Source organism: Puntigrus tetrazona, unplaced genomic scaffold (genome assembly GCF_018831695.1).
Source record: "Puntigrus tetrazona isolate hp1 unplaced genomic scaffold, ASM1883169v1 S000000665, whole genome shotgun sequence".
NCBI classification, from domain to species: domain Eukaryota; kingdom Metazoa; phylum Chordata; class Actinopteri; order Cypriniformes; family Cyprinidae; genus Puntigrus; species Puntigrus tetrazona.
This window is the reverse complement of record NW_025048286.1, coordinates 20,066-44,083: the sequence shown is the minus strand read 5'-3', so window position 1 is coordinate 44,083 and position 24,018 is coordinate 20,066. Positions and strand designations below refer to the sequence as shown.

Here is a 24,018-nt window from a genome sequence, read left to right as displayed (position 1 = left end):
ACCACAAGAGTTTTTTTTTTGCCCTATTGGCAAAGGGCATCTCAGGCACCACACTGCTATGGTTTGAGCCTTAGCTCTTAGATAAGATCAACTCAAAATTGCCAGTACAGAACTGCTTGTGATTACATCAAATGCATTGTTTCATCACAGTTTCACCATCCATGCATGTCACACTTCTGTTTATTATTTTGCAATGGATACCTATAGCTGCATAAAATTCAAGGCATTGTGATAGTCTCCCCACAGATTACACTCTACTGACTGTAAATAACTTAACCTTATTTATAGGTGTAATGCTACTTATAATCAATATTTTGCAAAAGAGGCACAAAATCACAGATTTTTAAATGAAATGTTCCGTCCTGGTAGAATGCTCTGCCCAACTCAATCTGAGCAATTGATTCCTTAGCCACCTTCGAGAAGCAGCTAAAAACACATCTCTTCCATCTTTATTTAACCCTCTAACTGTCATGACTCTGTGGCTCTTTCCGATGGCCACCTGAGGGAACCCTCCCTGGAGTACTAGTTTTCAGAACTACAATTCCCGACATGTCTCCACTCAGCCCTAATTAGCTGTCCAAGTGTACCTTGTTAAGACTGCTATTTAAGCTGCAACCAGCCTCCAGCACATTAAGAAGTCTTATCAAGGTCCTGGCTGATAATTCCAAACGTTATTCCCACTGCTGTCGTCTTCTTTTGTTTGACCTTGTTCTGTTTACCGATTATCCTGATTGTTTGCTGCCTACCTCTCGACCCTCTGCCTGTTTACCCTGACTCTGATTATTATCTGTCTGCCTCGACCATTGCCTGCCCCTGTTTACGATTCTTCCTTACCTGTGATATTCCTTTATTGTTGCTGACTTACTGCTTGTTTGACCATTCTTATTAAAGAGCATGCAAATGGATCCAACCACTTCTGACTCCTCATTACACTAACTCTAGCACTCTTTAAAAAAAAAAAAAAGATTTGCACATATACACTTCTCTAATCTTGTCGTATTCTGTTTATTTGCCTTTTTATTTACTATACAATTACAAAAGCAAAAAGGCCTCTAACATAAACTTGATCTATTCTTTTTCTTAAAAAAAACAAACAAAAAACCCCCACTTTGCTACATGTATTAACTGAGGCTTGTTATAGCACTCGCATATCATTGCTCTTTTGTTGATTTTGATGGCTTACATTGTCTTCATTTGTAATTTGTTTTGGATAAAATAATCTACTAAATGTAAATGTTTAAGAGAAAATTGAGTTTAATGATTGCAAAAATCTTTTTTCTGTCCGGCTTTGCCAGCCCTGTATTTGAGTTAAAAACAGAATGTGGGAAGGAAAAAATAAAGCTCATTATTTGGAGAAGGCCCAATATATGGAAGCACTTAGGTAATTCACAGCAACCTCATGCTTGATACAAAAAGAAAGGACTTGTAGATTAATTGTAGATTGATAAATATAAATAATGATTGTAACTGAAAAAATGCAGACTGCTAACATGAGCCATTCATTTAAACAAACAAGCAAGCAAACAAACAGTCTTATTGAACCACTGTGCAAAACAAAAAAAATTAAATGGCTTGTCTGCACACATGGAGCAAAAAGACATACTAAAGACATTTACTAAAGACAAAACAAAGTGTTTTCCGTATATGTGGAATATGTCAAAATAACTCTTTGCAGTAATTAAATATTCTCTCACGGGACATTTTAAGTAACCTGATAGAACTGGTTCACAGCTGACAAGATTATGAGTTTTAACAGTTTTTTGGAATATGATATGAGAAACATTCATTCAGGCCAACTCTCTACTCTTCTGTGAAGATGTGCACAGTTGTGTATATAATTTGATTTGTATTCATTAACTGATGAATCTTTATGAATCTGTGGGGTTGTGATTGTAATATAAATATGCTAGGTAGTGCCTGCAATGTAATCTAGTTACTTGATATAACTGTAACTACAATGCAACAAGTGGAAAAATAATAGTGATTTACTAAAAATGCGCTAATTAAAGAACACTGATACAAACCTAATTTACATATCAATCAATGCAATAACCAAGCGCAGCTCAAATTAGTGTCACAAATAAAGAATAAAGTTTCTTTTATTGTATAACTCCTAGTTGAGAGTTCCAAGTTATTTTATTTCCTAAAGCAAAATAAAAATAGCTTGGCAAACATTATGTTTGGATAATGTGTTCTGTGGAAAAAAAATCCTTTTACTTCTGCCATGCACTCTCTGTTCTCTGTGGTGCCTCCTCCTAGCAATAATGTTATCCATTTCAAGCACAAAATATTGTATATATTATTGCTTTTTTGGGGCATTGAATAATGGCACAAATGCCATTCATTTGACAAGCATAAACTTTAGTTTAGTGCATTGTTTGATTCATTTGAGTATTCTCCCCCTGCTTTGTTAAACTGACTCTATGTGTCATGAACTGCGCCTCTGTGGCTCTCTTCGACGGCCACCGGAGGAAACCCTCTCCTGAGTACTAACAGTCTCGGACTACATTTTCCATCATTACCCATACCTAGGACTGATTACCTGCCCAGGTGTAACGCACTAAGCCCCTTTATAAAAAGTGCTCAGTCTCCAGCTCTTTGCAAAGTCTTATCCTTGCCCCAGTTGGTAATTCTGAGCATTTACAATTCTGTTTGCTTGAACTGTTTATCGTTTCTCTGATTGTTTGCTGCCTGCCTTTTGACCCTTTGCCTGTGTACCTCAAAACCTTGATTTGTTTACTGCCTGCCTCGACCCTCGCTTGACACTGTTTACTATCCTGCCATTGCCTCTGATACCCCTGTCTCTGTTGTTGATCACTCCCTGTATGAATATTCTTATTAAAGAGCTAGGAAATGGATCCAACTGTATCTGACTCCTCGTTACAGAAGACTTCGCCACCACAGGAGCCAGCAGCTCTGTACCATGTGTACCAAGCCACCACACTCACTTCTCATCATCAGCAACTGCTAAAGCTAACCACGCTAACTGAGGAGCTAGCTCATGCATTGCAGACACTCATGCCACTTACCAGCAATGCAGCTAATCCTTCTCTTCGATTTTCTCTGTCCAATAAGTTTGATGGCAATCCTGCCAAGTGTAAGGGTTTCCCAGTCCAATGATCACTGTTCATCAATCAGCAGCCTCACCTATATCCCACAGATGAGTTGCCAAGTTCATTATTGGCTGGGAAGGTGCTGGATTGGTCTACCGTCATGTGGAAGGGCAGACAAGTGACTTTCCTTTCTTACTCCGATTTCCTGTGTCAGTTCAGAGATGTGTTCAAATACCAAGTGGGAGGGAGAGATTTACATTTACATTTACATTTACATTTACATTTAGTCATTTTGCAGACGCTTTTATCCAAAGCGACTTACAATTGAGAGTACAGCAGCGATTCATTTTTTTTGAGAGACAAACAGACAGGGTAAGTGCTTATAACACCCAGTCACAGGGAGTGTTCAAATTAGTACATGCCAGAAGGGAAGGAATAAACAAGGGGGATGAGAAGAGAGACAGAGACAGTGAGAGTTTTTTTTTTTTTTTTTTTTTTTTTTTATGATGAGGTCAGGTATTGCTGAAAGATGTGAGTTTTCAGCAGTTTCTTAAAGATTGACAGAGATCCAGCATTCCGGATAAGTACGGGAAGATCGTTCCACCAGCCAGGAACAGAGAAGCGAGAAAGTTCTGGAGAGTGATTTGAGCCTCTTTGAGATGGTACCACGAGGCGTCGCTCGCTAGCAGATCTCAGACTTCTAGAGGGTGTGTAGATTTGTAATAGTGAGTGGAAGTAGACCGGTGCTGAGTCTGTGGTTGTTCTATATGCAAGCATCAGTGCCTTGAACTTGATGCGAGCTGCAATCGGTAGCCAATGTAAGGAGATAAAGAGAGGTGTAACATGGGTTCTCTTGGGCTCATTGAATACCAGCCGTGCTGCTGCATTCTGAATCATTTGTAGAGGTTTTATTGTGTTCGATGGAAGTCCAGCCAGAAGAGCATTGCAGTACCAGGGAACAGCTGCTTTTTCTGCAACAAGGTAACAACACAGCCACCTTACATACTCTTGCTGCACAAACCAGATGGAGTCCAGACCCCCTTAAACTGATGTACCGCAAAGGGCTTAACATCAACCTACAAAACGAGCTTGCTTGCCGTGATGATGGGAAAACCCTGGAACAGCTTACCATCCATGTCAACAATTTGATGAGGACTCGTCAAGGTGCCACAACTTCGCAGACACTCAAACTCTCAACTGTCACGCCTGAACAAAAACCAATGCAGCTCAACTATACTCGTCTATGTTGAGAGGAACGTGAGAACAGTCTGGACATCTGCGAGCCTACTGTCCTCGACAGCCCACGTGTTCCAGAAAGGTTGCGGTGAGTGTTTCACCATCTCCGGAACCCCTTAGTCTACCAATTGTTTTAAAACTTAATGATGTGTGTGTAAAAGCTGATGCTTTAATTGATTCTGGGGCTGTGGGATTTAACCTTTGCTAAAGCTGATAATCTTCCCCTTCTTCCATGTAATTCCAGTGTCAGTGGCAACTCTAGATGGTCGTTCATTGGGATCAGGAGAAATTATCTTTGTCACTCAGGAGATTACACTTCAAGCCAGTGCTCTACATAAGATTAGTCTTTTTACCATTGGCTCACCTCAGTGCCTCATCACCCTCTGGCTTTCCTGGCTAGAACAGCACAACCCCAATATCTCTTGGTCCCATAAGGAGCTCACTCAATGGGGAGAGAAATGTACTCACCTCTGTCTCTTCTCTGTGCGTCAGGGATTCTCCATGATCAAATCAATTAATCAGTCAGATTCCCCACTGATACCAACTGAGTACCAAGATCTGGCGTTGGCTTCCAGTGAACAGGAGGCCATGAAATTATCGCCACATCGACCATTTGACTGCGCTTTTGTTCACATCCCAGGCTCCAAGAATGGCAAGGCCAACACACTCTCCAGGCAGTTTGAGAAGACAGTTAGCTCTCCCAGTCATTTACTCATTGAACCACTTCATCATCAACCCGTTTTCTCTGCTCCTATTGCCATGCCAATCAACAGGATTGGAGCCGTTATCTTCTTTGGGTTGAATATGTCCAGAACTCCATCTGGAAGGAGTCCACTGGACTGACTCCCTTTCAGTGTGTTCTGGGTTTCCAACCACCATTATTCCCCTGGTCAGTCGAACCTTCTGACCTTCCTGCAGTCAACACCTGGCTTCAGAGGAGTGAGGAGACCTGAAACTCCGCTCACATCCACCTGCAACAAGCAGTCAGAACCGTGAGAGAACAAGCCAATCGTTGTCGCAGAGAGTCTCTGGCCCTCACACCTAGGCAAAGGGTCTGGCTATCCTCCCGGGATTTGCACCTTTTCCTTCCCTGCAATACCCTGCTGGATATGTGGGTCCCTTCAAAATCCTTAGACAGATCACTCCTGTTTCCTACTGTTTAGCATTGCCCTCTAATTATTGTATTTCTCCTACTTTTCATGTGTCCTTGCTCAAACCCACTGGTGGCCCAGAGGAGAGAGGGACCAAGATAAGGCAGTGGAGAGCGAAACCTCTCCCTTGATCATAGACAAACATATGAGACCACTTCAGCACTAGATAAACTCCCGAATTCGAGTTGTGTCATACAACAACCATTAGGGGGGTATACACATGTCACAGCTCACCCTCCATCTCCTTCAATGGAGTCAATCAATCAATCAATCAATCATTTTTATTTATATAGCGCTTTTAACAACACAGGTTGCATCAAAGCACTGTACAGTATAATGACAGGGATGTATAATGACGAGAGTGACCAATTTTTTATTAAATGCAGAGGACGGTCTCTGTAGTCAATTCAACGATAGTCACTAGAAGTTAAGTGTCCCCAACCAAGCAAGCCAGAGGCGACAGCGGCAAGGAAACAAAACCCCATGCATACAGAATGGAGAAAAAAAAACCTTGGGAGAAACCAGACTCAGTTGGGGTCAGTTCTCCTCTGACCGGGCGCCCAGCACTTAACTTCCAGTTCAATTTTAAACGCAGCTGTGTCAGGTAGTGTAAATGACTTAGTGTGTGTGCGTGTGCGTGTGTGCATCAGGATCTGGTGATTGGTCCACGGGCGCATCTAGGTGTTCTGGTCTCTGATGAACATAATCTCTGGGTGCTGATCCACCATCTAGTCTGGATACAAACTGAAAACAGATTGAGAAAGAGACAGGACTAATATTAGCGTAGATGCCATTCTTTTTACAATGTCACAAGTACATCGTATTTTAGGAGTAGTGTTCCCGGTTCCAGCAAATCTAAGTAATGCAGCCTAAAAATCCTTTAACGGATTTGAATAATAAAAGGTGTGTTGGTGTGTTATGTGTAGGCTAAGTTAAAAGATGTGTCTTTAATCTAGATTTAAACTGGCAGAGTGTGTCTGCTTCCCGAACAGAGTTAGGGAGATGGTTCCAGAGTTTAGGTGCTAGATAGGAAAAGGATCTGCCGCCCTAGGTATTATCAAATGGCCAGAGTTTTGAGAACGCAGCGGACGTGCAGGACTATAATGTGATAAGAGCTCGCTCAAGTATTGAGGAGATAAACCATTCAGGGCTTTATAGGTAATTAATAAGATTTTAAAATCTATTCGATGTTTGATAGGGAGCCAGTGCAGTGTTGACAGAACCGGGCTAATATGATCATACTTCCTTGTTCTAGTAAGGACTCTGGCTGCTGCGTTTTGGACTAGCTGAAGTTTGTTTATTAAGCGTGCAGAACAACCACCCAATAAAGCATTGCAATAATCTAACCTTGAGGTCATAAACGCATGAATTAATATTTCTGCATTAGAGGTTGAAAGCATAGGTCGTAATTTAGATATATTTTTAAGATGGAAAAACGCAGTTTTACAGATGCTAGAAACATGATTTTCAAAGGAAAGATTGCGGTCAAACAGCACACCTAGGTTCCTAACTGATGATGAAGAATTAACAGAGCAGCCATCAAGTGATAGGCTGTGTTCTAGATTATTATATGTGGGGTTTTTAGGTCCAATTATTAGCACCTCTGTTTTTTCAGAATTTAACATTAAGAAGTTACTCATCATCCAGCTTTTTATATCGACTATGCATTCTGTTAGTTTCTCAATTTGGTGTCTAACACCAGGCTGCGCTGAAATATAGAGTTGAGTATCATCAGCATAGCAATGAAAACTAACACCATGACTCCTGATAATATCTCCCAGAGGTAACATGTACAGGTTGAAAAGTAACGGTCCTAGCACTGAGCCTTGGGAACTCCATAATTCACTTTTGATCGATATGATACCTTCTCATTTAATGCCACAAACTGATAGCGGTCAGATAGATATGATTTAAACCATGCTAAGGCGCTTCCTCTAATGCCAACATAGTTTTCTAGTCTATCCAAGAGAATGTTGTGATCGATAGTATCGAATGCTGCGCTAAGATCTAATAGCACTAATAACGAGATAAAACCACGATCAGATGATAGAAGCAAGTCATTAGTAACTCTAATGAGAGCAGTCTCAGTACTATGGTACGGTCTAAAACCTGATTGGAAATCCTCACAGACACCATTTTTTTCTAAAAAGGAAAACAGTTGTGAGGATACTACCTTTCTAGTATCTTTGACAGAAAAGGAGCTTAGAGATTGGTCTGTAATTTACTAAGTCTTTGGGATCAAGATGTGGTTTCTTAATGAGAGGTTTAACTACAGCCAGTTTAAAGGTTTTGGGAACATAACCTAATGACAATGATGAATTAATAATGTTCAAAATAGGATCTATGACTTCTGGAAGCAGATCTTTTAATAGTTTAGATGGAATAGGGTCTAACATACATGTTGCTGGTTTAGATGATTTAACAAGTTTGTACAAGTCTTCTTCTCCTATAATAGAGAAAGAGTGTAATTTTTCCTTAGGGGATCTAAAGCTCATTATCTGATGTGAAACTGTAGTTGACGGCTGCATAGTTACAATTTTATCTCTGATGGTATCAATCTTAGAAGTAAAGAAATTCATGAACTCATTGCAGCTATACTCTTGGGGCATATTAGCACCTGTTGATGCTTTATTTTTTGTTAATTTAGTTACTTTACAGAATAAATACCGGGGGTTGTGTTTGTTTTCTTCTAAAAGGGATGAAAAATAATCAGATCTTGCTATTTTTAATGCTTTTCTGTATGACAGCATACTCTCCCGCCAGGCAATACTGAGAAATACTTCTAATTTGGTTTTTCTCCACCTGCGCTCCATTTTCCGGGCTGCTCTCTTTAGGGTGCGTGTGTTGTCATTATACCATGGAGTCAGATTGTTTTCTTTTATCTTTTTTAAGTGCAAAGGAGCAACTGTATCTAAAGTGCTAGAAAAAAGAGAGTGCATAGTTTCTGTTACATCATCAAGTTTTTGCGTCGTATTGGATGAGCTAAGGAATTGAGATAAGTCAGGAAGGTTATTTAGAAAACTCAGTCGCAGTTTAGATCACTGTGCGCTGTGCACTGGAGCTCAATAGTGCAACTGATGTGCTTACACTACAACTCACCTTCCCCGAAGAATGATGACTTTGAGATGACTCAGCGGATTTGGAGTGGATCTGTTAGCATAGCAACTTTACCTGTGGCCACATACCAACAGCTGTACACAGTACAAATTGTTTGAAAGCAGCTTTACAGAAAATGCAGTTATAAGTAATCAGGGGTGACTGTGTCAAAGTACTGTCCATATGGTAGAACTGTATAGTTCCAAAATAAATGCAGATTAGTGTTTTATTAATAATATTGCTGTATTTCTTAGTGAAGTTTCACATACACTACCTTTTGCTTTTATTCTTTTAAAAATATTTTTAGAAGATTTATCATTTATTTTTAGATGATTAGAGAATGACATGACATAATAACAGAATAGTCGGCTTCCTGGCTACTGTCCTCAGTCAGCCTTGCTGTTTATGCCCTGTGACTTATCCTGATTAGATCTTGATGAGAAGGGAGTTGGCCAGTCATTATGAAAGATTGTTCCTGTCAGTTTAGGAGCTAAATAAGTATTAATCTAAAGGCAAGTATTAATGCATGTTGCTGAGTGTTTTGACAGCACTCAAACGAATAATTCACCCAAAAATGCACAGTCCATCATCCAAGAAACACCAAAGTTTTTTTTTTTTTTTTCTTTATGAACAGATTATACTCTCTTTCGTAATGTGAACTGGGAGTCTTGACGTCCCCCAAGGAAATTCTGGGAAAGTAGTTAATTAAAAGTCACTGTGTTGCTAGTGTTTCTCCCTTTATTGTAGCTCTCAGATTTCATTTAGATTACATGCAAATATGCTTTTGTTGTTAAAAAAAATAGACACATAGGAGACAAAAGGGTTTAAAATGGTTAATATCTTACCCTATTTTTTATTGGTAGGTATTACAGTATATCTGCATATTCAGGTTAATTATTCTTCATTTCTGTGTATCTGTATGAGGGTTTCTGCTTGGTCACTATTGGCTGGTTTCCTGTTATATGTTCCCCATATGACTTCCTTACATTTCACCATCTCTAAATTGTTCCTTCTCTGTCTTTACTGCATCTCACTCCCTGCAGCTCAGTCCCTTTAGCACTGCCTTTTGGTGTTTCACTATTAATGTATGATTTTTGTGGTACAATTCACTCTGTAATTTACACTTTCTGTAGTTCTTTTTTTCTGTCTTCTGTAAAAGATTAGTATGATATTTTTACTAAATAGTTTTGATAAATCTTTTTCAGATTTATTAAGTATTACTTTATAAAGTATTAAGCTATCAGCTCCATCATTTCAAACAGACACTGCCAGAGTAAGTTACTTTTCAAAACATGGCCTTTGCATCAGGCATAATCTGAAAGTCTAGTGAAAAATAAAATTAATGTAATGATAGTCATACTGATGTAAATGTAAAACACAGTTTACCTTATAGTTAGTGAGCTGTGCTTACTGTAGTTGTTATACTTACTAGGTTTTATTAATGAACCGCAAATATGGTTATTAGTTTTTGTATTTTGTATTGTGTTCATTAATGATCTTTTACACTTTTAATGTTTTTCATAAACCACTTGAGAAGCTTTTAATTTGAATGATGTAATATAAATAATTGTGATACATGCTGAAGTCACATACTGACTTCATCATTCGGCACGCAAATCACAACAATGGTAACAATTAGTTATATTACATTTATTAGTTATATAAGCATTTTATTTGCTCTTTTTGATGTGCTACTACTGACACAAGACAGCAAATTAAATTTGCTAATAAAAACAACAAGAACTGTAAAATTTATTTTGCCACAATGCACTCTGGGAGTCAGTGGGTAGCTATGCCATGAGAATTCAACTTAAAATAATTGTTAAAATACGTACATTTTTAGAGCAACCAGTTTCCTCAGAGTTTTTAAATAAATTCAACATAACCGGTTTTAGAGTGCACAATGCATACACTTTACAGCATGAATTGTGGTAATTCATATTTAAATTATACAATTGTTTGTATTGTTTCAGTTATGTTTATAATAAATAAATACATTTTCATTTAGGGGAACATGATTAAGTAGCCCTATTTAATATTATTTTAATACATTATTATATTATATTAGATAAATTTGTCAGATCAGTTGTAGAATCAGGAAATTCTACTACTAAATATTATACACCCTCAGCTTTTATAGATATATGGATATATGTATGACTCAGCTGTCATGTCCTCTCCTTTCCTCAGGATGAACTGGATCTCACAGACAAAAACAGGAAGCCATGTTTGCTTTGCCTGCTGAGAAAAAATGGCAGATCTATTGCAGCAAGAAAAAGGTGAGTCCTTCACAGCATGATCATTAAAGGTTTTTATGTTACTGGATACTTTTTATTTTGCATTCTTTGTAAGAAAGAAAATAATTTTTTTGCACTGATTTATATTTTTCATTGTGAGACAATGAAATGAGAAATGAAAAATCTGAAACCTCTGAAAATAAACAACACTTATCACACACACAGCCTCTCCCTTCCTCCTTTGGAGACTATCCTTTTGAATTCCATGTCTGTGGTCAGCCACTTTCAGGATATTACTCTCTTTAACCCTGATTACAGAGGGAGAGGAGACATTGGATTCTTTCAGAAGCCTCTGTGGAATACAAATTTAAACAAATGGGTTTTAGCCGTTTCAAGGTTGTTTTTATGGAAGTGGTATTGTTTTAAAAGGACCTGCAAAATGAACAACAGCTACTTCAGTTCCTGTCTGAAAATGTTATATTTGATTCCATTATATTGTGGCGAGGAAGCACAAGAGAAACAGGTGAGTGGAAATCCCCGGAGGGCGTATTTATTAAACAACAGCAATACGTGAGCAGTGAGTTCGGTGAGCACAGCGGTGAGTCCGGTGAGTGCAGCAGTGAGTCGTCTTCCGTGTTTCCAGTGCTCAGAGTAGTGAGGGAGTCCACGGTGAGGTAATGGGAAATTAGCTCAGGTAGGCCCGTCACGGTGTGGCTTCTGGGAGACAAAGAGAGAGACAACAGGTTAGCATCCAACTCGGAGTCTCGTGGCTCACTGAAGCCGCCGCCTGGCCGGGCTTATCTGGCCCGCGGCTGACGAGCTCCAGGTGCGGTGAATCCGTCAAAATATCTACAAAGTCTTATATAAAGCTTAGGTCCATGATACCCACATGCTTGTGAGGTAGGAATTATAGGTAAATTGGTTTGCATTGGATTATAGCTACTAAAACAGATCCTGGAACAAAGTTGTCATCAGTTGAGGATCTCTTGATGTTCCTGCAATCAAAAATGATTTCCTCTTACAGCAAAAGTTTAAAAAGAGAGAAAAAAATGATCAAACCAAATCCAGGCAAAAGGAAGCAGATCCAAACAACAGACGTCTTGGAAAAACAAGTTTTAGAGAATTGCAGTAATAGAGAATTACCATACAAACCCACCACATGACCTGCTTAAAATGCACAGCAGTGTAAACGGAACAAGCAAAGCTGTGTGTTTAAGGAAGCAATCAAAAGAAAGTTCTGAAAATTGGAGCTATTTTTCTGGGGCTCACTGTAAGAGAAAACTATTAAGTAAATATCTGCACAGCCTTGAGATATCACTTGTTCATGACCTCAAGGTCTTCAGTTCTTCTGTTTGTTAGGAACACTGTTTATTCACTTGCCACTTATGCAGATGGCTAAAGCATCCTTTAGATTCTTTATTGCAACAGACAGCAATTCAACTGTTTTCAATAAGAAGGTAGAGTTTACCCCAAGTTCATTCATTTCTTAATCCGAATTTCTGTGTAGTGCAAGAGTTCTGATTAACTATTTTCATGCCTCTGTAATAGCATTTTATTTTTTTATTTAAACATGTCTTTTATGTTAAAATAATCAAATTCTAAATAAACATGGAAAGCTTTAAAGACAGCAATATTATTATTTGATATTTGTTTATTAATTTTGAATCTCCAAAAAATCTGATATTGTTTTAAAAATCTATATTATTGTATTAGCTCACAGATTCCGTTGTGGCAGTTACCAACTACAAGGTCTGGTTCACTGACTGAACAACAAATAAGCCAATATCTTGCTGTGGTCTACTGAACAATCATTTATCAGACGAAAATTCTGTACTACTTAAAATAGAATCTTTATCCTGTGTTCATTTCTTAGGAACAAGAGGACCCCAACAAGCTTGCTACCAGCTGGCCTGATTACTATATTGACCGCATTAACTCCATGGCAGCTGTAAGTACTTCCTTTATGTTTCAAACATGTACAACAAACTTTTGTACCCTTTGTGATAAAATCAATTTTGATGTAAATTAATGTGGAATAAAAATTAATGCTGAAATAATAATAAATGTATGCTAGTAAAATGTCATTCATTTACATCGTCATGAATATAGACTGCCAAAATATAATCATTCTATAATGTCTTTATAGAACTGTTATATAATAATAAGCTACACTGCAGATGTAAGCTGCCCTTAACAACACACATTATAGTGATTTTGCAGATGCTTGTTGGTTATTGTCAGTGGATTCCCAGCCTTGGTCTAGTACATCATGTCCATGCAAATTATCTTCATTATTTATCTTAAATGCTTTAGCAATCAAGGTCTTGATAGAGAAATATGATATGTCTTGGGTTATTTGACTGTAACCCTGTTCCCTGTAAAAGCGGGAATGAGATGCTGCACTCTAATGCTAATGAGAACATTCTTTGTTTGACTGGTTGTTGAAGCATGTCTGTCAAACACGCCAAAGTTCGGCTTATATAACCTTGGTTAGCCATCAAGTGTTAGACTGTGTTCTAGATTCTTACATGTGGGCTTTTTAGGTCCAATTATTAGCACTTCGGTTTTTTCAGAATTTAGCATTAAGAAGTTATTCATGATCCAGTTTTTATATCGACTATGCATTCTGTTAGATTCTCAATTTGTTGTTTATCACCAGGCTGTGCTGAAATATACAGCTGAGTATCATCAGCATAGCAGTGAAAGCTAACACCATGTCTCCTGATAATATCTCCCAAAGGTAACATGTATAGGTTGAAAAGTAACGGTCCTAGCACTGAGCCTTGAGGAACGCCATATTTCACGTTGGACCAAGTAACCACCTTGAAAAACTCTTCATATGCTCATCACGAGAGGAGCATTCTAAGGTGGTACTCTCCATCTTGGCAGAAGAAAGAGAAGGAGTATCTTCCGTCCATTCAGAAGAAGCGTGCTTGAGACGCAGACTAGAGAGCACACCTCAAGCAGTTTGACATGCAATCTCCAGGATTGTGTTGAGGGAGCAATGGCTCACTGTTTCTCTCTGAAGAAAGCTAGCCACACTCAAAGCACTTTGATTGAGAGGAGATCGCATTCTCCCTTGAGGCTGAGGACAGTGTGTTCTTCCCCCACCTCTTTTCTATGCCATTTTTTCAAAGAACGATAGCTTTCTGCTTTATTTATTTTTCTTTCTTTCTCTTTCTCTTTTTTCTTTCACACTCACACACACACACACAATGTGGTCCTTGAAGACAAAGCCTAAGGATGGCTCAGTTGGGGCCAGTTCTCCTCTGGCTGTATGACAATACATTACCATATTTATGCGTTATAACTAAATTAAACGATTCAATAATATTTAAAAGGTTTCTTGCCAATACTGTGTCATACTTTGTCCTCATTCCACCTAAAAGTTCTTTGAAATCAAAAAAAAAAATCATTTTCTTTCGGAGGCCAATATATCCAAAAATATTGAGGAACATAGGACAAATATAAAAAGAAGACTGAGCCCTTGATGGCAAGCCATACACGCCTATATGATCTGTCCACAAGGCTCATCTAGGTGTTCCGGTTTCCGATGAAGATCATCTCTTGGTGCTGATCTGCCATCTGATCTGGATATGAACTGAGAAACAGAATAAGAAAGAAACAGATATTACAATAAATTACATTCTTTTATGATGTAACAAGCTGTTCTAATGCAGACTAAAAATCCTACAATGATTTTAAATAATAAAGCTTATTAGTGTGTTATGTGTAAGTCAGGTTAAAGAGATGGGTCTTTAATCTAGATTTAAACTGACAGAGTATGTCCGCTTCACAAAGATTATTCCAGATTTTGGGTGCTGAAATAGGAAAAGGATCTGCCACTCGCAGTCGATTTTGATTATTCTAAGCATTATCAAATGCCAGAGTTTTAAAAAACGCAGCAGAAGTACAGGACTATAATGCTATAAGAGCTTGCTCGAGTGTTTAGGAGCTAAAAAATTCAAGGCTTCATAAGTAATTAACAAAATCTTAAAATATATCCAATGTTTAATAGGGAGCCAGTGCAGTGAAGGCAGAACCGGGTTAATATGGTCATAATTCCTGATTCTAGTAAGGTCTCTAGCTGCTGCGTTTATCAAGCGCACAGAACAACCATGTAGTAAAGCATTACAATGGTCTAATACTGCATTTGACATTGAGAGCATAGGTCACAATTTAAATATGTTTTTGGGATGGAAAAACAAAGTTTTACAGATGCTACAAACTGGTTTTCAAATGAAAGATTGCTTTCAAACAGCGCAACTAAGTTTCTAACTGATAAAGAGGAATTAACGGAGCAGCCATCAAGTGCTAGACTGTGTTCATGATTATTACATGTGGGATTTTTAGGTCCTATAATTAGCACCTAATTAGCATTAAGAAATGACTTGTCATCTGTTTTATATTCACTGTGCATCCTTTTAGTTTTTCAATTTGTTGTCTTTCATCAGGCCGTGAAGAAATAAAAAAAAGTTTCATAGCATAACAGTAAAAGCTAATACTATGTCTCCTTATAATATCTCCCAAGCATTCCTATCCCAGTGTTCTGTGGTGTTTGCCCTACAGCACCTGAGGAATTCAAGAGGGCATTTGCCCTGACGCTTCTAAATGGCAAAGCTTATGACTGGGAAATGTCTGTCTGTGAGACTCTTTTGAGTATTTTTGCCTGTTTTTATTTAGGACAATAACTCTTCTAACTCCTGATTGATTCTGGGTGTGAGGGTAACTTCATAGATAGGGCTCCTTAGCCGCTCAGTGGGGGATTTCTGCCATTCCTCTTCCTGAACCTATCCCAGCATGTTCCCTGAATGGCACCTTAAATACCACTGTCTCCTGTACAACTCCTCCTGTCTCCAGTCTCGTTGTGTCTGGCAATCACAATGAGGTGATTACTCTGTACCTTATTGATTCCTTGAGTGCCCCCACTATCTTGGTTGGCACAGCATGGCCCTCACATAGATTGGTCTAGTAACTCTGTTTTGCCTTCCAGACCCTAAACATCAATTCATTGTTGAGGTGAATGCCTCTGAGGTCGGAGCAGGTCCGGTCCTCTCACAGCGGTTGCACCAGGATGAGAAGGTGCATCCCTGTGCCTTCTTCTCGTACTGCTTCAGTTCCTCTGAGCAGAATTACAACATAGGTAACTGGGAGTTGTTAGGCTGGCTGTCAGGCTGGTTTAAGGGGAATGGCTTCACTGGTTGGAGGGTGCAGCTCAGCCCTTCCTGGTCTGAACAGATGGTCTGAGCTCCCGTCAGGCTTGCTGAGCCCTCTGGTCTGGTGTTTTTGCTCTAGAAAAAGGCTCTTGATCGTTATTCATGGAATTGAAGTTAAAATCACAAACCTTTGACAAAAGATGGCGCTATACCTCGCTTTATTGACCTATTGCCAGTCTCTAACTCTAATTAATACTGATATGTGTGGTATCTTTTTTTGTACAACTAGCTTCACATTTCATCAGAAAAAGCATTCTGAAAATAACACACTTCCTGCTGCTAGTTGGTAGCACTATAACTCCTAATAGTCACATCTATGTGATAGGCATTGTACAACGAACACTCCCCTGAGGTTTGAAAATCAAACTATGTATGTGGATTTATTAGACACTTCCTGTTTCTCATTTCTTGCTATAACGTCATTGACTTGCCATGGGCAAACCATTTGAGATCAAAAATTCCTTCGCATTCCTTAGCATCACCAATGTCTTGAGATCATGTTCACTGAATAGGAAATTCTCAGAGGAGTATATACATTTTTAGTGCATGCACTTTCTGAATAACCAACTTTCTGTTTGGCAGAGCCTATAACATACAGCATGAAAGTTGTTGGGCCTCTAAGGGCCATTAGGATTCCAACATATATACCAGCTTTCAAGAGTTTAAAATGTTGAGAATAGTGGGAAAAAAAGAAACCTTAAAAAAACAATACAGGTTTGACAGTGGGGCCTAATAAGGCAGTTGTCTATGGCCTGGTTGAGTTAGTTGTTAAGTTAGTAGTGTGCTGTCACAATATTCAAGAGACAGTTTCACACATCTAATACTGTATATCGATTAACATGCACCAGTTTATATTCATAGACAAAACTGACTTTTGTGTTACTATGTGTCACGGTTGTGGTTAGCAGGAGAGCACACAACTAGCGTAAGGGTAAATTAAACGCTTTTATCTACTCAGAGATGAAAATAAACTATATAATTACTTCAGAATGCAGCAGCACGGCTGGTCTTCATTGAGCCCAAAAGAGCCCATGTTACACCTCTCTTTATCTCCTTACATTGGCTCCCGGTTGCAGCTCGCATCAAGTTCAAGGCACTGATGCTTGCATATAGAACAACCACAGACTCAGCACCGGTCTACTTCCACTCACTATTACAAATCTACTCCCCCTCTAGAAGTCTGAGATCTGCTGGCGAGCGACGCCTCGTGGTACCATCTCAAAGAGGCTTAAAATCACTCTCCAGAACTTTCTTGTTCTCTGTTCCTGGCTGGTGGAATGATCTTTCCATACATAGCCGGAATGCTGGATCTCTGTCAATCTTTAGGAAACAGTTGAAAACTCACCTCTTTCAGCAATACTTGACCTCATCTTAAAAAAAAAAAGAAAAAAGAAAAGAAATTCTCACTTCTCCTTCCCCTTGTTTATTCCTTCCCTTTCTGTCTTGTACTAATTTGAACACTGCCTGTGACTTGGTGTTACAAGCACTTACTCTGTCTGTTTGTCTCTCAAAAAAATGAATCGCTTGATGTACTCTCAATTGTAAGTCGCTTTGGATAAAAGCATCTGCAAAATGACTAAATGTAAATGTAAATGTATAATTACAGGCAGGCAGGCAGGCAGGCAGGTAGACAGGACAAAACCACATGCACATAAAGACGAGATTGGACAAAGAGAACTGAAATCACAGGACTTAAATATTCAACGGAATTACTTAATAAACTACACACAGCTGAAGACAATAAAGACAAATTAACTAAAGTGGGTTAAACGGAACACATGACAAACAACAAAAACAATAACAAAAAGTCCAAAGACGTGACACTATGACATTTGACACAAGCCATCTTGCAAAACCTTATTTAAGAAGTTTAAACTGACAAGGTTTTATTTGTTCCATGAGCTGCAAAGCACTACAATATTTTACATTGGCAGAGAAGTGCAAAACAAATTACAATTATGAAAACAAAATAATAAATCACATATGCAATCTAAAAAACAAGTTAACAAATTTGGAAAAAAAAACACACAAGTCAGAAAACACGACAAACCAGATAAACTGAAAAAGGCAGGTATAGTTAGAGAATGGATTACTCACTGAACAAAAGATCAAAAAAAGATATAAACAGGAGACAAGATATAGTACAGCAGACTAGTAGTACATAAATTAAAGATGTTCTTAAAGTAGCTCAGTATAAATAAGTACTATCTTTACGCGGGATTGAATATAATGTACTTCCAAATTTAGGGGTTTATATGGAAAAATTCTCAAGGTTTTGAAAGAGACACAAAAGAAAAGGATCATGTCAAAAAGCATTACAGGTAGCCTAGATAGCGATAATATTACATTTCTAACACAGTCGTGACATTGAAAAATCATGGTGCTTTTCATTTGCTATTTGGTCAAATGGGAATGCCCAAATAAGTAGTACACTTTTTTTATAGGGCTCAAGGCCAGCTATTTCAGCCGAGGGGAGCCTCAGTTAGGCAATAGAACAGCTGGCAATGGGAGGATTCACAAGAAGCAAACAGGTCGACTTGAGTGTCTCTGAATCAACTTACCGTCTAACTCCAGACAGAGAAAATAGATCCTCTCCACGACATGGAAATATGGTCAACCTCTGCAAACCAATCATGGTACACATCTGATCATGCATTTCTGTGTGAGCATTCTGAATGGGAGCTTGTGCAGGGCCCTGTTTAAAAATTTGTAGATCCAGGATTGGTTGAAGGCCACCATCTTTTTTGGGTACGATGAAGTAGGTACTGTAAAACCCCCGCGCCACCTCAGCTGGAGGGACCTGCTTGATTGCATCTTTGCCAGGAGGATAGCAATCTCTCCTCACAAGACAGAAGCGTTCCAGGCTGCCACAGAAGTCTTAAAAATGCCCCTGAACCTGGGAGGTTGGTGGGCGAGTTGGATCACATAGCCGAGCCGAGGTGTCCCCATAAGCCAGCAAGAAGGGTTAGGGAATGCCATACGCATGCCCAAGCTCCTTGCAAGTGGCACCATCAGAGTGGGCCGTGATTTGTTATCAAGGACAGCACCCAGAAACCAGTCGTCCAGCCATGAGAGCTCAGGGCAAGGTGGCATGTGACACCTCGGCAGTCCAAGCAAGCATGGCTAGCAGCTTTGGGTCTGACCTGGCTGAAGCTGCAGCACTCCTCAGCTTACGATAGACCATGATCTTTTCCTCATGAAATGGCGGAGTGCCCTGAATCGGCCCCTACGAATCACTTACAGCAGAAAATTAAACCGGGTGAGGACCAGAAGGTGATGCTATATCCTAAAGGATGGAGTGGCAGGGTTAAAGTGCCATCAGAAGCAGGGCCTCACAATGAGTGTTGTTCTGAATACTCAGACACTGAAGAGAGCACTCGCCACTGTCGTTCAAGATCAGGAAACAACCACACCCAAATAGGAAACAGCCGAAACTGCACTTTTAAAAAGGTTTGAAAAGGCTGTGCACAGAAATTGCTCTTTAGGTAAGACACTCAGGGGAATCACCAGAACGCCTCTAATTCTGTAATGAATGCTACCCAAAACAGCTTCTGCTTCAGCTTCTCCTCTTTGTTTGTGTAGCACTTCAAGCTCGTAGTTAATGGACTGTGCTACGAAGCAAAATCTAATGAGTGGTTACACCTGTTGCTTATTTATACCCGCGTGTGGAGTGGCTCAGGATTAGTTAACCACTTGCCAAATTTAATTTGCCGTTTTCTCTTATCAGAGCTAATATCAGAGCCCAATAATTGAAAAATGTTGTGTTATTTCCCATTAGCCAGAACAATACATTTTGGAAGCAAAATAGCTCAAAAATCTCACAAATGACCATTAGACTGGACGTGGTTTTATAGCTTTTCTGGATCATTCCTTGACTGCTTGTTTTCAGTTTTATATATTTAAAACCACAGTAAAAGTTTGAAAAAGATCACCTTTATTTCAGATGCAGACACTATTTGCTTTTGATGAAGAGGAAATGGAGATGAGAAACAAGGTAGTAGAGGATCTAAAGACAGCCCTCCGGACGCAACCAATGAGGTAAGAGAATGCACTTTTCTAGATTGGGATGTCCCTGCAGTCTGTGGGGATTATATTATATTTAATATATAAACTTAATTTAAGCCCATGCTGTCTTTAGACTCTTACTTAGACTCTAGATGAAAGAGTCTTTTCATCTCTGCTAGTAAACAGAGCTTCTTCTTCTCTGAGTCACAAAGAAAAATGTGTAAGCTGTCAGTCACACTGTACTCAATCACCTCGAAATTAAAGGCAACTTAAATGGGACTGACTGTTATATTTTGTAATTAATCCCCATGTTGTTCCAAACCCGTCTTCAGAACACAATTTAAGATATTTTGGTTGAAAAGCTGGAGGATTTTGACTGTACCATTGACTGTCATCTAATGAACACTGTCAAGGCCCAGAAAAGTATGAAGGAAATAGGCCATCTGCCATCAGTGGTTCAATCTAAATTGTATGAAGCGAAGAGAATACAAGAATGCACTTTTTCAGTTCAGATTAAAGTGTAAATACATGTAGAAAACATGTATTATGTTGCGGCTGACAGAAGTATGCGGTTTGCATGCAGTAGATACTGTATGTTTTGTGTAAAAAACATACTATAGGCAGATTGAAGTTATTTCTTTCATACTTTTCTGGGTTTATTACTTGGCAGTCAATGGGACAGTCAAAAGTATTTTTGATGTGTTTTAAATTAAGGGGGACACTTAATTTCTAGGAATCAGTTTTTACTTATATTTGTGAATTTGAATCTTTTTGGCGTGTGAATGTGTATGCAAATCATGTTGAAAATGTCATGAAATCATGGCCTAAGATGGACACAACTCAGGCAACTTGCAATATAAAAGGAATTAAAACATTTTTGACTATAAATAGAAGTAACCCATCAAGTAATTTGACAGCAGCTAGCTGGGTCTCAAATGTAATCCACTGATGGATATGGTTTTGAGGCTTAAAGGTATTTTTTCACCTCATTAATGCAAATGCAGTGTTTTAAGCAGAAGGGAATTAAAATGTGAAATACAAGTCAGCCAAGTTCTTTAAATCTAGAACTTTTTACATCTAGAACACTTTACATTTGTTAAAATAAGTCAATGTAAATTAATATGAACAATACATTACATTATTTATTCTTCATTTTTTGTGCTTTTAGCTTTATTACCAATAGCTAATTTACGGCTTTAGTCATTTTACACTGTTATAAATCTAACAAGTGCCACAATTAGATGAACATCAACATTTGTCATGCAGTAATTGACTCTGTCCAATATCGAAGAAGGTGCAAACACTCTCTATCAAGCAAACCTTATCTTCAATGTTATTGCAGGCTTTTAAAAAAACAAATCCTTTGCAACAATCTGACGTAACCTACAGTAGTATAAAGAGATAAAAGTTTGCTTTTTCGGATCAGGTTCAAATAAAAAAAGAAAAGGTTACAGTTAACACTGTACATCTGTTTACTCTTGTCAAATAATTTTCTGTAAAATGCCATTTGATTCACAAACAGTTTTTTTCAATCAAAACATTTTTAACTACTTTAGCTAAAATAAGATAAAAATGTAATAGTAAGTTTTTTTTTTTTTTATTTGTTAACCCCCATCCATCCACTTTCTTCCGCTTATCTCCTGTGCTGGGTTGCGGGGGCAGCAGTCTAAGTAGGGATGCCCAGACTTCCCTCTCCCCAGACACTTACGGGGGAAGACTGAGACACTCCCAGACCAGCCGACATAATCCCTCCAGCATGTCTTAGGTCTTCCCCGGAACATGCCTGGAACACAGGATTATCTCTAGTCATTACCTCTCAACCTCCCACACTAACTCAGATTCACCTGGTTGCCCGTTTATGCAACATTGCAACAGTGTTTATTGTCCTGTAGCAGCAACAGAAAGCTGTTGTCAGCAGCTGAGGAGATCTGTGTTGAAATGCTGTGTTGAAATAGGCTTGCTGCAAAGCCCCATGAAAAGTAATACTACTTTCTTGACTCGTCATCTCTTCATAGACATACCTTTAGAGAAAAGTCATCTTTACGGATTAAGATTATAATGATTTTTTTTTCCATTTCGTTAAGTGGTAATTTGAAGCTTTCTACAGATCTATTTATCTTATGTCTTTGTGTTTTTCCTGAGTTTCAATTCATTTTTGTCAAATGTTCCTGTTCTTGACAAAAGGCATCATGCAAAAAGCGCATTATGTTTGCTTTTTAACAAAATTCACGAACAAAAATACTTCTTTTGTATTAACTTATTAAAAAAATAAAGTGAAAAATAAAGTCTTTTTACATGCATCTTTGTGCCGTTTTGAAGCACTTAGCATATGTGAAAAGTCAAAAAAGTTGGTATATGTGTCATGCTTGATGAAAATAAGAAAGTTCTTTAGTGAAGGGGCTTGGCCGTGGTAACAGAGCTGAATATCACCCCCAAAAGTTGGCAATGGTCGTAATGAAGTTGCTTGGGTCTGCACAGGAGTTGGTAAGATCATTGTCCTTGTCATGAAGAGTTACCAGGTTTTATTTGACTCCTTCCAACAGGACGATAGCTGAAATGTTATGAAATTTCACATACCCATTTCAATTAAGACAATGTTTGATATAAAAGCAACATTCTGTAGAAGTAGTCCTCATTGAAATGAATAAATAAATCAGTCAATCACTTTTATTTATATAGCGCTTTTAACAATACAGATTGTATCAGAATACTGAACAGTTTCAAATAGGAGAATACAATGATAGGGATGTATAATGTCGAGATTGAACATTTTGTTATTAAATACAGAGATGGTATCTGTAATCAAATTGACAAAAATCACTAGAAATTAAGTGTCTCCAAGTAAGCAAGCCAGAGACGACAGCGGCAGGAACCAAAACCCCATCCATACAGAATGGGCTCATCTAGGTGTTCTGGTCTCCGATGAACATCATCTCTGGGTGCTGATCCACCATCTGATCTGTATACAAACTGAGAAACAGAATAAGAAAGAAACTAATATTAGCGTAGATGCCTCTCTTTATTATCTAGAACACAGTCACTTGATGGCTGCTCTGTTAATTCTTCTTCATCAGTTAGGAATCTAGGTGTGCTGTTTGACAACAATCTTTTCACAACAACATGTTTCCAGCATCTGTAAAACTGTGTTTTTCCATCGTAAAAATATATCTTAATTACGACCTATGCTTTCAACATCTAATGCAGAAATATTAATTCATGCGTTAATGACCTCGAGGTTAGATTATTGTAATGCTTTATTGGGTGGTTGTTCTGCACGCTTGATAAACAAACTTCAGCTAGTCAAAACATGATCATATTAGCCTGTTTCTGTCACTTCACTGGCTCCTATTAAACATCGGATAGATTTTAAAATCTTATTAATTACCTATAAAGCCCTGAATTGTTTAGCTCCTCAATACTTCAGCGAGCTCTTATCACATTATAATCCTGCACGTCTGCTGCATTCTCAAAACTCTGACCATTTGATAATACCTAGAATATCAAAATCGACTGCAGGTCGCAGATCCTTTTACTATCTAGCACCTAAACTCTGGAACAATCTCCCTAACGGGAAGCAGACACACTCTGTCAGTTTAAATCTAGATTAAAGGCGCATCTTTTTCATCTAGCCAACACATATAACACACCAACACACTTTTATTACTCAAATCCGTTAAAAGGTTTTTAGTCTGCATTAATTAGATCTGCTGGAAACAGGAACACTACTCCTAAAACACAATGTACTTGTGACATCGTAAAAACAATGGCATCTACGCTAAAATTAGTCCTGTTTCTTTCTTAATCTGTTTCACAGTTTATATCCAGACTAGATGGTGGATCAGCACCCAGAGATTATGTTCATCAGAGACCAGAACACCTAGATGCGCTTTGTGGACAGATCACCAGATCCTGATGCACACACACACAAGCCATTTACACTATCTGACACAGCTGTGTTTAAAATTTAACTGGAAGTTGTAAGGGTCCCCCTTTTCCTGCAGAATGGAATCCAGAGGCCCTGGTC

General features: G+C 38.5%; 1 protein-coding gene across 8 annotated transcripts in view; it reads left to right on the top strand.

Moving 5' to 3' along the window:
• LOC122334880 (disheveled-associated activator of morphogenesis 2-like) overlaps positions 1 to 24,018 on the top strand; it is a 75,890-nt gene that overhangs the window by 33,040 nt on the left and 18,832 nt on the right. For 5 of the 8 annotated variants that reach the window (XR_006248826.1, XR_006248825.1, XR_006248828.1 and 2 more), the window contains exons 3-5: positions 10,727 to 10,815; positions 12,647 to 12,721; positions 19,933 to 20,027. Coding sequence is in view for 3 of the 8 variants with exons in the window: in XM_043232768.1 (XP_043088703.1) it covers positions 10,762 to 10,815; positions 12,647 to 12,721; positions 19,933 to 20,027; positions 21,657 to 21,759 (327 nt within the window). In the remaining 5 variants the exon portion in view is untranslated. Of the gene's footprint in view, positions 1 to 10,726; positions 10,816 to 12,646; positions 12,722 to 18,433; positions 18,918 to 19,932; positions 20,028 to 21,656; positions 22,126 to 24,018 lie in introns of those variants that run through there. The other 3 variants (XM_043232765.1, XM_043232767.1, XM_043232768.1) reach the window with 2 other exon arrangements.